This window comes from Paramisgurnus dabryanus, chromosome 15 (assembly GCF_030506205.2).
Source record: "Paramisgurnus dabryanus chromosome 15, PD_genome_1.1, whole genome shotgun sequence".
In the NCBI taxonomy this organism is placed as follows: domain Eukaryota; kingdom Metazoa; phylum Chordata; class Actinopteri; order Cypriniformes; family Cobitidae; genus Paramisgurnus; species Paramisgurnus dabryanus.
This window is the reverse complement of record NC_133351.1, coordinates 27,606,074-27,621,278: the sequence shown is the minus strand read 5'-3', so window position 1 is coordinate 27,621,278 and position 15,205 is coordinate 27,606,074. Positions and strand designations below refer to the sequence as shown.

Here is a 15,205-nt window from a genome sequence, read left to right as displayed (position 1 = left end):
ACTGTTATGAAAGATCCATAAACGGATAATCTAAAAGTGTTTAATGCTTGTTTAGAATCTGAAAAGCAATTGAACACATCAGCCCAGATCCGACCATTAATCTGTTTGGGCCTTTCAACTACTCAGTGCACAAAGAATAGATGTAGTGCTCTAATAGAGCCCGCAACTGACCTCAGATCACTCTTACTTTCTGCCGAGCTCTCACAACACTAAAATCATCACACAAAGTGCAAGTGCTTCTGACATCAATGACAAACTGAGACACGGTGTTCCCATTGTGTTTGCCCAGCAAAGAACAAGGCGAACTAATAAAACCCATGATTTTTTTTATAGCTTCTCTGAACTCAAGTGGAAAAAGTACATTTCACAGGGTCTAATACAATCAGACACTCAAATATAATTTGGACAGTTAGGGTGTCTATTATTATCCTTCAAGAGGAAATGTTATATAATGCAGACAGATCTCTGCCGACCCATCTGATTGAATTTCAGCTAACAAAACGTGATTTCTTGTTCGAGGAAAACAAAATGAATATGCAATATGTCATTCATTTAACTTTAAACAGGAATAAGAAAAGACACACAGTAATAAAAAATGACATATGAGAGATTTAAATAATGACATTAAATCAAGAAGAGTCTGTTGTACATTCTGCTGAAAAGTGTAAAGAAAGAAAATAATTCTGTCATTTATAAAGTTTTACGAGTTTCACCTCTTGGGCGAGTCCTCCTCTTTACCAACGGGTTCTGGTCGTTCGCCTAGCGGTGGTGCGGTGATGTGACCCCTCAAGCGGTCATTCTCCCGTGCAATATCGGCTGCATTCTGGATGACCAGGGTGTCGTAGACACGCATACCCAAGTCTTCCGCCCCCTGCAGGAAGCGCTGGACACTGCACTTCTCCTGTTGCCGAGAGGTTAGTCTGCGACGGGTGCGCTGTCTGGCCAACCAGCCACGTACCACTGAATCACACCCATAAAAACATGCGTCAGCCCAATGAAAGTACGTGCCTAGTGACAGACTTTGTGGAATGCAACTTACCTTTCTGGCAGATGATAATTTTTCTGTGTAGTTGATGGCAGCGGTCATTTAAGTGATCGGCCTGCCAGTATCTCAGAAAAACCTTACTGTTGCCCATCTAAACCAGTGAGAAAGAAATTGAAGGTTAGTTGCAACGATAGGTCTAATTCTGATAACTTTGGGAACAGCCTTTATGTAAAACTGAGATTGTTTAAAGGCGGGCTGCATGATTTTTGAAAAACGCTTTGGAAGAGGGAGTCGGGCCGACTACCAAAACACACTTGAAGCCAATCACAGGGTATCCACACCTTATTTAAGTTCAAATTCAAGGACCTTTCAGGGACTTTCAGGTCCAATACTCTCAAATTCAAGGACTAAATATGGGGACACATTTCAAGTGAGAGCAAGGTTACATCGTGTTACCTTTTAAGATAAACTGTTACAGTTCCCTTTCGAGGGAACTCGCGCTGCGTCACTGAGGTGAAACTTTGGCGGCGCCTCCAGGGGTAAGTGCGTCTGAATGTGTATATCAAATTCAACCAATGGTGAGGTTTAACGACAAAGACAGGGTGACGCGGGAGCCAGGAAGTATATTGCTATCTGAAATATTGCCAAAGACGGCGTTACAGGGATGCAGGAAGTATGGCAAGGGAGACGCAGTGTCTCGTTCCCTTCTCAGAGAACAAAAGTTACATATGTAACCAAAGACGTTTTCATGTGTCAAACACAACTATGCAAAAAAGCATTTTGGTATGAAGCAACATTCGCATAGAGAAGATAAAAGCATTTAAACCAAACAGTTTAGCACGTGTGTTCAAAAAGTCTAGAATTTTTATGATATTATCCTACACTACACAGGGAATAATATGGATTTTTTCCAGAAAACTTCTTGCATAAAATAGATTCAAGCACTTAATTAGCCTGCATCTATGTATGTTGATTTTTTCCCCCCAGATATACAAACTTTCAAGGATTTCAAGGACCCGTGGGAACCCTCCAATCAGCAGTAAGGGGCGTGTCTACTAATTGACACCGTTGCCTGGGTTGCGTATGTGTGGGGTGGGTCTATCAAAAGAAGGTCCAGATTCAATTGGGGTAGGGGCGTGTTTTTTTAGGTGATTTCAAATATCAACATTGGCTTTCAGAGATCGTGCACCCCGCCTTTAACAATTATTTCAATTGAAACAGGTGCAGACATATTACACGGTGCATCACTTTATTATGGCTATAAGTCTTTAATTTATGTTACAACGTCTAGAAACATTTTATTACACAAAATTTGTCAGTGCAGTCATCAATGTTTTGTTTTCCCAGAAGGTAAAGACAATAAATTTGAACTTGGTTTATGTGCTGAAAGTTAATATTGTCAACTATAAAGTGAGCACTAGCACATAAAATAGACAGCTATGGACCAAAACACCAATTTTGATTTTACATTATAAACATGACTTTTCAAAAGGTCTTCGATATCTCACCTGCCAGCCCTGAAGTTTACAATGTTGCAGAACGTGCCGACACTTCTCCTTCGCACACACTTTCTTCTTGTCGGTGAGGATGGTGTCCACCAGCTCTCTATATCTGCACCACAAACCCACAGAACAGCCATGTCATGCACATTTTAAACTCCATTCATCCATTTTTGCCATCTCAATGTGGCACGGTGGCCACCGATTCCTGTTCTGGAATGAACCACAAAGCTATCCGACGGATAAGATCAGTTCTGGGATTTTTATATGTGATGCCACTGAATTAAAGGCCACATCCACAGAGCAACAAACACTGTGTTTAAGGGTGATGCTTAAGAAAACGCCTGCGGCTTCTATTGGTGGGAAAACCCGATGAGAAATGCAATTTGAGGGTCAAAGGGTTTGCAGAGTCTGTGTGACTTCTCAGCATCTGCTCGGGTGGGTTGGCACGGCAACCATTCACAGGAAAAGGTCAAACTTGGTGAGCTCTGCAGCATTGTTCTGGATCGGAGGGATCAAGCATCTGTGGCATGCGGGTAAGCTGCAGACACACCCCTCGAACACGTGTTTGTGCATTTGGATTATGCATTATGAACATCTGGCACGAGGGAATGGTATTTAAAAGCAATTCACAAAAGAACGGCGCATGCATGATGCATACTAATGTGCTCAATAATATGTAAATGCAAGCTGACCTCATAACGGGATCGACAGTATAGTGATATTTGGTTCATAACGTGAAATCTATTCGCTGAAACATTCATTCATGGTGATCATAGCGTATACAATAACAAAAGTAGACAGAGTTGTGTTGCGGTTGAATGGAAAGACTAGCTCACATTGACTGACCCTCGCACGACGATCTGACTACTGATCTGTGTCTAACACTAGTATCTTTACTAGTTAGTGTGTGGCTTCCTCTGCAGTGATGTCTGTGAATGAAGTGGCAGCATTTCAAATAGTTTGGACTTTTACAAGTGATGTTAGCAGAGGACTTAGTCTTGGGAATAGAAGAACTAGAAACGGTTCAAATAAGGCACCTCAACAACATGGGTGCGTCCGATGAAACCGTCTAAAAAAAAATTATTTTTAGTACTTAATGTAAACGGATAAAAACAAAAAAAAAAGTTTTTCTTAGTGGTTTTTAATTTTATTCCCTCAAACATTGATAACCTGTAAGAAAATTTCCTTGCTGTCGGCAACAATCGCATCCAGGCCCTGGAGGACTGATACAGATGCATAAGCACACGCTGAACAGATGGATGGGTGGAAACAATAGGGAAAGTCTTATGCTGTGGGGTAGGGGGTGAGGTCCTCCATGAGCTCAGTAAAACACTGGCATAATCCTGAATTAACTCAGCATCTCACTTTCAATGTGATTTACAGCAACCCAGTGGTTCTGAACTTCCCCTAACCTCCCTTCTGTATGGTAATGCCCGCTGACCAAGACGTACAGCATCCCATAGGAGTCATAAACCATTAAAGGAGCCAAGGGAAACCCAAGACCTCTTGTATATGAATATGAAAATTATCGATGCCCTCAGAGTTTGTGAGGCCTTTGGGAGTTGAGTCATATGAACTCTAAAGGGCCCAACTGCCTGCCGGTTAAGCTCCAAATTGGGGTTATGAAAGGGGAACAATCAGCAAATGTCCCTTCAACCTCACTATCCCCAGTCAATAACCACAATAAAACAGTAAAGATGACAACATACCATCATAGCTTATTTTAAGTATTAGTACGGCATTAACAAGCGCTGACGACATTTTGCTGTCGTCAAAGAGGGAAAAGATGAAGAGCTGTGTTTGTCGGTGTTGTAGCTCCATTGGTTTCTGAGCATGTCTGCTGCATTGTATCACGGTGTGTATTACAGCAAGAAAGTTATGTTGAAAAGTGGATTAGCAGTTTGTCCTCAGGACTTGAGCTAAACCGTGACAAATAAGCGTTTCATATTCATTAGTGCTGGGCCAGAGAGTACCGGAGACCTCAGGCAACACACCACACTTTATAGAGAGATACTGTAGTAGAGAGAGAGAGAGAAACTGACAAAATGATAAGGAAAAATCCAAGACCTTCTCGTCTGCACATCACGCACGTCCAAAACCAACATTCATTCAAAAAAATAATAACTTTCTCCTCACACAAGCTCGTGAATGGTTTGTTGGAGGCTATGAATGGGTTCTTTGTGACCGCAAGCTCTTCTCTGCCTGGGGAAGTCAAGGCGTCCTTGGGAGAGACTTGCTCAATGGTGGGTACACATGACTCCACATCGTAAGCAAACACAAAGCAGCATTTATCCAAGTACGTCACTTCATTTATCCACAAGTCAACGAAATAGAAAAACGTGTGCTCAAACAAAGCACGGCGCACGGTGGTGGGTGAAATGCGACAAATTGGTTTGTTTTCTTGGGTCAGTGTAGGATTTGAATTTGAATGCTTGATATGAGTGGTAAAAAATAACATATTGATGATGCATGCTGTCGGTACATAATTAACCATTACTGTAAATATTGTGATGCTGTGATACTCCAGAGTATATTCTTGATTTTTAATCAAGAATATACAATTTTACATTATACGCTCACCTAAAGGATTATTAGGAACACCACACTAATACTGTGTTTGACCCTCTTTCGCCTTCAGAACTGCCTTAATTCTACGTGGCACTGATTCAACAAGGTGCTGAAAGCATTCTTTAGAAATGTTGGCCTATATTTATAGGATAGCATCTTGCAGTTGATGGAGATTTGTGGGATGCACATCCAGGGCACAAAGCTCCCATTCCACCACATTCCAAAGATGATCTATTGGGTTGAGATCTGGTGACTGTGGGGGCCATTTTACTACAGTGAACTCATTGTCATGTTCAAGAAACCAATTTGAAATGTTTCGAGCTTTGTGACATGGTGCATTATCCTGCTGGAAGTAGCCATCAGAGGATGGGTACATGGTGGTCATAAAGGGACAGACATGGTCAGAAACAATGCTCAGGTAGGCCGTGGCATTTAAACAATTCCCAATTGTCAATAAGAGGCCTAAAGTGTCCCTAGAAAACATCCCCCACAGCATTACACCACCACCACCAGCCTGCTAGAGCTGTAATCGGGCCTTAAAAGTTAGGCCCGAAATGTCCGGAGCCCGACAGAATGCAGCCCGAACCCGAACGTACATTTAGATTGACAGCTTTTTAAAAGCCCGAACCCGTTTACAGCCCGACATTATTTAAATGTGCGCACACACACAGCTTTTGTCAAGAATGAGAAATTTACACAGGTTTTAACATTATTTATTCATGACTAATAATCTACACGCCACTTGGAAGTTGAAACAAAGAAATAAGTAATCTGTAACATTGTAACATCTCATTCTAAATAGGCTTATGCAATACACTATAAATATGCCAATAAAATTATTATTTCTTAACGAATTAAATTAAGATAATACATTCTGAATTAAGATGGGTATTTGGCAATAACGAAATTAAGAGGCAGGCTCCGCGGGATTTGCGTCGGCACTTCTCTCCATTACTGCCAACATTAGTCTATCCTCTGTCTAAATTATGTAAGACTCGATTCATATTTAGTTATACATTGAAAAACCTACACAGCAAAATCACTGGTGTTAAAATAACACCCAGGGTGTCAAATTTAACACTGGAAAAGTGTGTATATGTGTCCACACTACACTGTGTTAATTTAGTCAAAAGTGTAGTGTTAATTTAACAACACTCTTTATATGTTAATTTAACACTCAATATTGTTAAATTTTACACTTTGTTCACACTATTCATTGTTGTTTCCACACTACACTGGTGTTGGCACAGACATACAGTGTTAAAAATTAACACTCCTAATTTAAGGTCAACACCGGTGTAATGTGAATTCAACAATGTTAAGTGTTAAAATACTGATTAATAGCCACTTTTGTTGCTAATGGGTTGTTTCTATAAAAGACAAATGACAAGAAATATTGCAAAACCTCTTTTTATTAAAGTACATCACATTTAATATTTACATTTATACACACAACACTTTGCATTTAACACTGCTTATTTAAATACCTCAGCTACAATTAGAAACAGAATACAGTATGGAATAATGAAAGTTATCTTATACCACAGCGCAGTGACATGAAAACCACTTATTATAAGGTCTTTAATATATCAAATGAGAGTTTAAAAAAAATTAGCCACCCTACTCAAAACTTGAACATTAAAATACACGGCAATTACCTTACTGGCAGGCAGAAATGCTTATCCTTCACAATACTAAAGATTTTTCCATAACAAAACAGACATTTCAATTCAAAAGACGTTTCATTTTTCTTAAATACGTTCCAACCTGGTATTTAGTTCTTTAGTTGTTTTACTCATGATGAAGTGGAAGGCTGCATCAGTGGTCTTCATCATGGAGGGAATGGCTTTTTGGTCCAGAATGATGCAAAAATTCTGGATGCAACTTCTGTTCCCAACGCAGTGCAGGCAGGGCTGTGCTGATTCATCCCCCTCAAAGCATGGATTGATGCTCATCACCTAAGTGTTTCAAAAGAGTGTATTTGATGAATGTATTTGATGTGTATTTATGAACTTGTATGCATTTACATGGGGTGAACAATGCAAGCAAACTAACTGCTGAATAAATAACTAGAACAAAATACTAAAAAAACTTACACCGCACAATCAGTAGCTTCAGTTGCACATTGACCCTCTCCAGTCTTTCTTCCTTTCACAAATGAAGGCAAGAGGTGAATGAGCAGGGAAGAGCTGCCACATCACTGTCCCGTCCTAGCAAAACAGAATTTAAACACCATGAGTATACAGTTAAACTTTAAAACCGTAAAAGTAGCAAACCCATGTACACTTACCATATTTAAACTCCTGTTGACCAGACAGAGGGTCATCCATATTGTTGTATGTTGGCTATTTTGCAATACATCACCTCAGCATATTTCTGCAGATTTTCAAAGACAAAAAGAGTCAAGAAAATACCAAAAAGGGTGCAGTTTTAACCGTTATTTGAATCAAAATCATCTCAGTATAATAAATCATGTTAGAGACAGTGTACAGTACAAATGTACTGTGTGTACTCACATAACTAGTTGGTAAGCTCTTATCCTCCAAACTGGGTTAAGGAATAACAGTTCCAGAATTCATGCCGTATTCAAATATAGTCTGGTAGGGTCCTATCACAAAAAATGACAATAAAGACTCTGAAAACTCAACATTCTTTTTATATTAAAAACAGCACTCAAGACAAAATATGAATCTTCATTTATACATTTTCAAAATAGTAATCAATTTGATTGCTATTTAATATGACATCAATAGCAAAACGATGTATGAGAAGATAATATATTTTTATTAAAGTTGGCAGCAGGTCATGTGAGTTTCTTTCCAGATTAATAATAATAATAATAATAATAATAATAATATGTACAAAACTACATATACTAAAAAGATTGGTTAACTGTTCAGTTATGTCAAATAAAATGATTTATATGTATAAATATGTAAACTTACCTTCTGTAATGAATTTATATAAGTATTAGCAGTCGTTTCTCATTGGAAGTCATCCATGTCAGGTCTTCTTTAATAAACTGCCCTAAAAACAGCATCTCTTCTGAATGATTTGAAGCACTCAGTGTGTACTTTCACCAAACTAGCATCTATAATGACAGAAAAAAAATGTTCGCCATACACGTTTTACACTTCCGTATGTATTTGCCATTTGCATCTGTCTGACATCTAGCGCCACGAATAGCTTACAACACACAATGCATCCAATCTGTGCATACAAATGATGATATATTGTGAGGTTTTGGTCAAATTAATTGTTGGTTTGGCGATATTTCCCCTGTTTGCATACATCTTAGAAAAACATATGACGATGCGGTTGCGGTTTTCTCCGTGTTTTTCAGCAATTTGAATAATTAACCGATATCCGTGCACTCACGTGCATGTAAACGACCTCGTTAACTCACGGTATCTAGCCTATATGATTACCTTATAACAAGCATCATATGGTGAATAAACGAGCTTTCATTTAACTTAATTTCATACCTTCAATTTGTAGTGCATGTCGCGTTTTATCATGGTTCAATTCTTTCGTTCATATCTCCTGTTAAAATTATCCTTCTTGGTTTTAAACTTTTAGCTAGCAGTTTAACTTTATACTAAACTAACAAGGGAACAACGTAACACAAGGTAGCTCTGATTAAACTGAACCAAATAACGAACAAAGGGGAAATAAAATGGGGAAAATATCTTATTTAGGTTTTTTGGCATATGGCTGCGTAGAGTCAGACAGAGAAATAACAGTTTAATTTAGCTAAACCATGTGAATATTATGAGACTGATTTACCTGATCTCTTCAGTTCTCCTGTGAAATAAAATGGCGGTAAAATCCCTGACAGGAAATGTTTAGTGGAGGCGTGGCTTGATTTACACCGCTCAGAGTGAAATCTGATAACACCCTTGTTTTACACTGACACTGTCGTGAATATAACACTGGCCTAGCAATGGCAGTGTTATTTTATTACCAGATAGTGTTAAAACAGCATCAACACTGTGTATTTAACACCATCCCTGAAAATTTAACACTGGTGATTTTGCTGTGTACTCACCAAGATTAGGCTACATGTTTTTGATGAGGAAAATCATTAAATCCATTGTAAATGAATTCAGCGCGATCCTGCGCTACTGATTTGAACTTGACCGCTCATTTACCTCACAAAGCCAGAGCGGAAGCCCGAGCCCGCCCCGAGCCCGTGTAAAATGTTAGAAATGAAGCCCGAACCCGCCCGAGCCCGTCGGGTCCCGACGGGTCCCGTCGGGTTCGGGCAAAGATCTTCAGCTCTACAGCCTGCACAGTGGTAACAAGGCATGATGGATCCATGTTCTCATTCAGTTTACGCCAAATTCTGACTCTACCATCTGAATGTCTCAACAGAAATCGAGACTCATCAGACCAGGCAACATTTTTCCGGTCTTCAACTGTCCAATATTGGAGAGCTTGTGCAGATTGTAGCCTCTTTTTCCTATTTGTAGTGGAGATGAGTGGTACCCGGTGTGGTCTTCGGCTGTTGTAGCCCATCTGCTGCAAGGTTCTGTGTGTTGTGGCTTCACATATGCTTTGCTGCATACCTCGGTTGTAATGAGTGATAATTTCAGTCAAAGTTGCTCTTCTATCAGCTTGAATCAGTTGGCCCATTCTCCTCTGACCTTTAGCATCAACAAGGCATTTTCGCCCACAGGACTGCCGCATACTGGATGTTTTTCACTTTTCAAACCATTCTTTGTAGCCCCTAGAAATAGTTGTGCGTGAAAATTTTGTAAAAGATTGCAGATTGTGAAATACTCAGACCGGCCCGTCTGGCAACAATAACCATGCCACGCTCAAAATTGCTTAAATCACCTTTCTTTCCCATTCTGACATTCAGTTTGGAGTTCAGGAGATTGTCTTGACCATGACCACATCCCTAAATGCACTGAAGCAACTGCCATGTGATTGGTTGATTAGATAATTGCATTAATGAGAAATTGAACAGGTGTTCCTAATAATCCTTTAGGTGAGTGTGTGTTACATACTAAACTTAATACGAAATAAAATACTAAATATATATATTTTAAATATTTGTATATTTCAGATGCAAAACCCTCTAAGTGCGTCTGACATGTTTTTATGTAAATGAGCATTTTCATCAGGCTCTTAGGTTCAGGTTCAGTATTTTCTATTTAATGGCAATGAAAAGATTATTAGTCGGTTACTGAAATCGCATGTCACTTTAGTGACAAATTTGTCTTTGGCTGCAAAACCCTCTAGTACATGCAAGCTTTTATTGGCTTCTAAAAATCCACTTCTTTGGACATAGTAAACAACTGCAGAACCACTGAAGCACAAAATATTGCTTTCCTCATTTCCACACATCAGCATATATGAGCAGCCTGACAGATAAAGCACACACACACAGTGTTGGTGGAGCATCACCCATGAAAATTGACCTCTGTATAAGACAACCTCCCACTCTAAAAGCCTTAAATTTCCATCACAATTGTCTGGCCTCTACCACCCCTCCGCCTGGCTCTCACCCTGTCTGGCCCTCTGCAGGCCCATTGTGATTTTAACACACACATCGTACACACTCGAACAAAAACAAACCGTGCACATGGCACCACGTCACCCAGTAAGGCGCTGGCAGGGAAACACAACACATCAAGGGGAGTTCAGTGTCTTTCTGCAGATTATGTAAATAAAGAGAAAGCGTGTGTCATAACCTGCAACACATAACAAATGCCCCTAATGTACAGCTAAACCTTTCTCTGAAGCGCTCAATAAACATCTCTTGCCTTTCATTAAAGGAGAACTGTGTGATTTCAACACCACTAGCGTAAACAATTGAAAGTTGGGCATTTTATACACTGGTGGGACAATTAAAATGGTAAGGTGTATTTTATATAATTATTTATGTTTTATATTGTTTAGGTTTAATCTACATGGCCAAGTTCAAGTATTTGAACACTGAGAAAATAACTTTAAAATTGCATACTCACTTCAAGTGAAGTCATGCTAAATGTCATTTCTATGTCTACTAAAAAGAGAACCGCTCATAACACGGTTAGCGATGTTAAGCCTATCAGGAGGCTATCTGCTTCAAAACAAAATCCAATATCACAAGAGAATCTGAGCTATTTTATCCCCAGTCTAAACACAGCCAATGTCACAAACCCGTCTGGGCCATTTAATCCAGTGTCAACATGAGCTGCGGTCTAGGAGCTATGAGGGATAAAGGATAAAATGTCCAGTAGTCATAGTCTCTCTCTCTTTATCTCTCTCTCCCACTCTTGCTCTCTCTTTCTGAAAGATTCATGATGTTTACAGCAGAGTAGTGGAAAGTTTTAGTGTCATGTGACCAGCAGTGTCCCGATTCATTATCACACTGGAATGTTACCGTAATCCTTTTATCCTGTACACCGAGAGAAATAAAGAGAATGATGTGCTCTAATGAAAGCACACTGAATTACGCTACTCAGGAGAACAGCAGGGAGGAGATTAGATCAGACACCATAGTAAATCTAAACGAATGAAAACAGATGATGACTGACATAATAGCAGAAACAATGCAAATACATGAGGTGTGAACGCAGGGTTAAATGGACAGCTGATCCCAAAATTAAAACTTTATGATTTATTTACTCACTCTCATGTCGTCTGAACCCCCAATGTCTTTCGCTGTTCTTCAGAACCCAAACACAGATTAAAATAAAATAATGATAAAATGTGTTTTCTGACTATTGTGGAAGTGGATGGACCGAATTGGCACAGTAACCAGAAGGCGTTAAACAACTTTAGTGTCCAGAAGACACTAAAGACATCCTGAAGATTTACTCATTTTCTTTCTTGTTGTGAATATCACTGTTGTTTTAGTTGTTACACATTATTTAAAAGTAAACATCCTAAAACTGCCCAATCAACAGTTCAGACACAGATAATGTGCACTGAAAAAGACCCAAGGTTTAAAAATCTGCATTTGTGTTCTGACGAAATACAAAAAAACATTGGGGATTCAAACAACATAATAATGAAACGATCAAAATGTTTTGGTAAACAATCTCAGAAGGGCCAGATTTACTAACCAGGGCAAATTAGCTTGAGAGCGTAATTCCAAAAAAGCGCCAATGGGACTGGTAATAATAATATCTGCGTGTTATTTACTAAAAAAGCGCACATTAAATAACACAGATGCGAAAGCTGATTTTCATATTAACCAACGCTATCTACTAAGAGCTGCGCAAATTAGTTCAGGGTCGCAAATAAGAAGAACTGATGTGGAGTTCAGCACCACGGACATACGGACTACCGGCACATCCGAGAACTTGACTGTAAATTTCGTCACCACCCCTTTTTGGGGGAAAACAAACTAGGCTTCTCATAGACTTCCATACAAAATAGCGGAACAAAGCAATGTTCGTACACAGCCGGCAGGCGTAAATAACTGGTGAGGTACGAGTAAATGTCCGGGTAAGACACCTCTGGCCAATGGGGAGCGTTGTGAGAATGAAAGGGACATGTTTTTATATTGACCAAATTAAATGTGTTAATGTATCTTTCGCGCTCTATGGCAGGCAGGGTGGACAGATAATTACTCAATTTGTTTAATCTGAGTGATTTCTTAAGTTATTTATGCCTGCCGGATGTGTATGTACGTTGCTTTGTTCCGCTATTTTGTATGGAAGTCAATGGGGAGTCTAGTTTGTTTTCCCCCAAAAGTGGGCGTGGACCTGTTCAGAAACGTTCTATGACGTTGTGCCGGTTGTGCGTATTGCACCGGAAAATTTGGGGTATGTAATCCCAACTAAAAAAGCAATAGTACACTGAAAATAACCGGAGGAAAAAATTAAGGTTTACTAGAAGTTTTGAAACATCTGGTATCGAGTGACTTTTATTTTATTTACTTCAACAAATAAAAAATAGCATGGCTTGGCAAATTATATTTTGAATAATATGTTCCTTTGGCATTCCAAAAATCTGTAAGGTGTGCCATGCACTCTCTGATCTCTGTGATGACTCTTTTTTTTAGCAATAATTGCAGCCATTTAAAGCGCAAAGTAATTAAAGACATGCTTTTTTTCGGCGTTAATCAATAGCGCAAATACCAGTCATAACACACGTGCAAACATTAGTAAATCGTGTTGTGTGAATCATTTAAATATTCTCCTCCCAAAAAAAAAAAACTGCTAGAAATGCATATGCAATAAGGTAATTTGCAAAAATAACTAGACCACACCTTTTCAGCGCTAATTGCCAACTGCGCGTCTTTACTAAATCCCGACAGTCATTATTTAACGACAAAATGATGGTTTGCGCTGATGCAAGCTATTAGTAAATCTAGCACTACATGTTTTACTTTACAAATAATCAATATTTGAGTGAAAACATCTACTTGCCATAGCAAAAAAATCACTTGAAACAAATTCATTTAAAAAAAAAAATCATCTGTAAATAGCTTTTATATCCTTTTATTTAAAAGTTAATCGTTAAATGACAGTCAATCATGCACAGGGAGGACAGAAAAGTAAAGGTTGGAGAAAGGAAACTTGGGTCGCCAAAAGTGTTAAAGCAATGCCCACTACACCAGCAGCTCCGCCACTTTTATATCCTTTTAAGAATAAAAATAACTAAACTTAGTAAGAAGTCTATTATCTACAGTACATACAGTAGACAATAGGGCTGTGTATCGCCACGATACGATACATATCCTGATGAATTAAATTTTAGAATTACATTTTCATTTAGAAACATAAGTTTCTTGTGCATTGAATAAGCAGTGCTTTTGGGGAACTTGTTGAAAGGCATAAAATCCATCTCTGGCAGACCTACAGTATTTAACTCTTGTTGTTTTAACCCAGTTTTACAAAGATAGTGCTTTACTGGGCTTCTTTCATTAAATAATTCTTCTATATCTATGAATATATGCATAAACATGCAGTCCGACTACATGTTTCTCTATAGGAATCAGATTATTAATGTGACAGCTATATATTTTGAAGTAGCTTTATATCTCTTCTCCTAGACACACGTTACACCTGCAGCTCTTTGTCGTCTTTTTTCCCAAATGCGTTACTGTTTTATAAAAGAGCGGATAAAAGACCAGCAGCGTGTGCTTCATTGATTTTAAATGCATGCACGCAATAGGTTAATTAGGGATTGCTTAAGACACGACATGCAGTCTTTTTGTGCAATGCTACTTAAACTGATGCAAAGTGCGAGTCATGAAGTTAAAGTTAAAATATCTGCGGATACAGTAAACAGAGAGAGCACGCGCTTGGGAAAGGTGTGCAATACAGACGTGTGTGCGCGCCAGGCACATACCCCTTAAATATCACTCAACGTTCCTTATGATCTCGGATCAACTATACGATCTGTCACGCTGCCTTCAAAAAGTGTGTAAGAATCGATACAGAAGGTGCTGTATTGATGCGCACATCACCAGGAGTTCGTGACGATGTACCGCCGTATCGATATTTTGAACACAGCACTAGTAGACGATAGCTGCCTGGGGATGTTACTGGGGATGGTTTCAGGCTGTATGGTTTCATAAAAAACCTTTAACATCCACAGTTTCAGTTGCACAAAAGTTTTTTTTTAGCTGAAAAAAGCAATGTTTCCTTTAAAAATCTTTGGTGAAAGGTACTTCGAGAAACCATTTATTTATTTATTTTATGGCATCACCATAAAGAACAGCTTAAAGCACCTTTTTGTTTAAAAGAGTAAGGCCTGATTGCTGTATACTAATATAAAATGGATCTAACCTAAATTTTAAGTAAACTTTTTTTTAAAAACAAAAATGCAAAACTACAGCATAACGCTAAGGGAACATAAGAGAGAAATAAAGTTGAACAGGGTTGAAAAGAGGATACAAAGAAATGCAATGACAGAGAGAAAGTGTCAGATATAGATTGAGCACTTTATGATCCTCTCTAGCACAGTGTGAAATAAGCAGGAACACTGAGCTGAGGACTTGTTCTGCTTTGGGAGTGTCAATGTGACATGAAGAAGAGGCGTCGTGTTCCCAATAAAGATGAAGCCAAAGTCACGCTGAACCTCTCGCTCTGACAGAAGGAACAGCCTGCTCCCCTTACATTCTCCCTTACGCTTTTATCTTCCACTTTCACATTCTGAAAAGCGCGGGCAAGATTTCTAGAAATTACATCCTGCCCCTTTTTTC

The 15,205-nt window shown here is 38.9% G+C and overlaps 1 protein-coding gene and 1 long non-coding RNA gene across 5 annotated transcripts in view; both read right to left on the bottom strand.

Moving 5' to 3' along the window:
* Positions 1-15,205, bottom strand: part of myo16 (myosin XVI) — a 226,132-nt gene that overhangs the window by 50,236 nt on the left and 160,691 nt on the right. For all 3 annotated transcript variants that reach the window (XM_065292938.1, XM_065292939.1, XM_065292940.1), the window contains exons 28-30: positions 2,494-2,596; positions 1,040-1,136; positions 714-960 (exon numbers count right to left, since the gene is read on the bottom strand). In XM_065292938.1, the coding sequence (XP_065149010.1) occupies positions 714-960; positions 1,040-1,136; positions 2,494-2,596 (447 nt within the window). The remainder of the gene's footprint in view (positions 1-713; positions 961-1,039; positions 1,137-2,493; positions 2,597-15,205) is intronic.
* LOC135782829 (uncharacterized) lies at positions 6,450-9,097 on the bottom strand. 2 transcript variants are annotated; one of them, XR_010545501.2, is made up of 6 exons: positions 8,842-9,097; positions 8,001-8,146; positions 7,572-7,663; positions 7,346-7,431; positions 7,152-7,265; positions 6,450-7,013 (listed from the first exon to the last, which is right to left on the bottom strand). It is a non-coding gene; the product is annotated as an uncharacterized lncRNA (long non-coding RNA). The 2 variants fall into 2 exon arrangements; XR_010545500.1 differs by lacking the exon at positions 8,842-9,097 and having other exon boundaries at positions 8,001-8,832.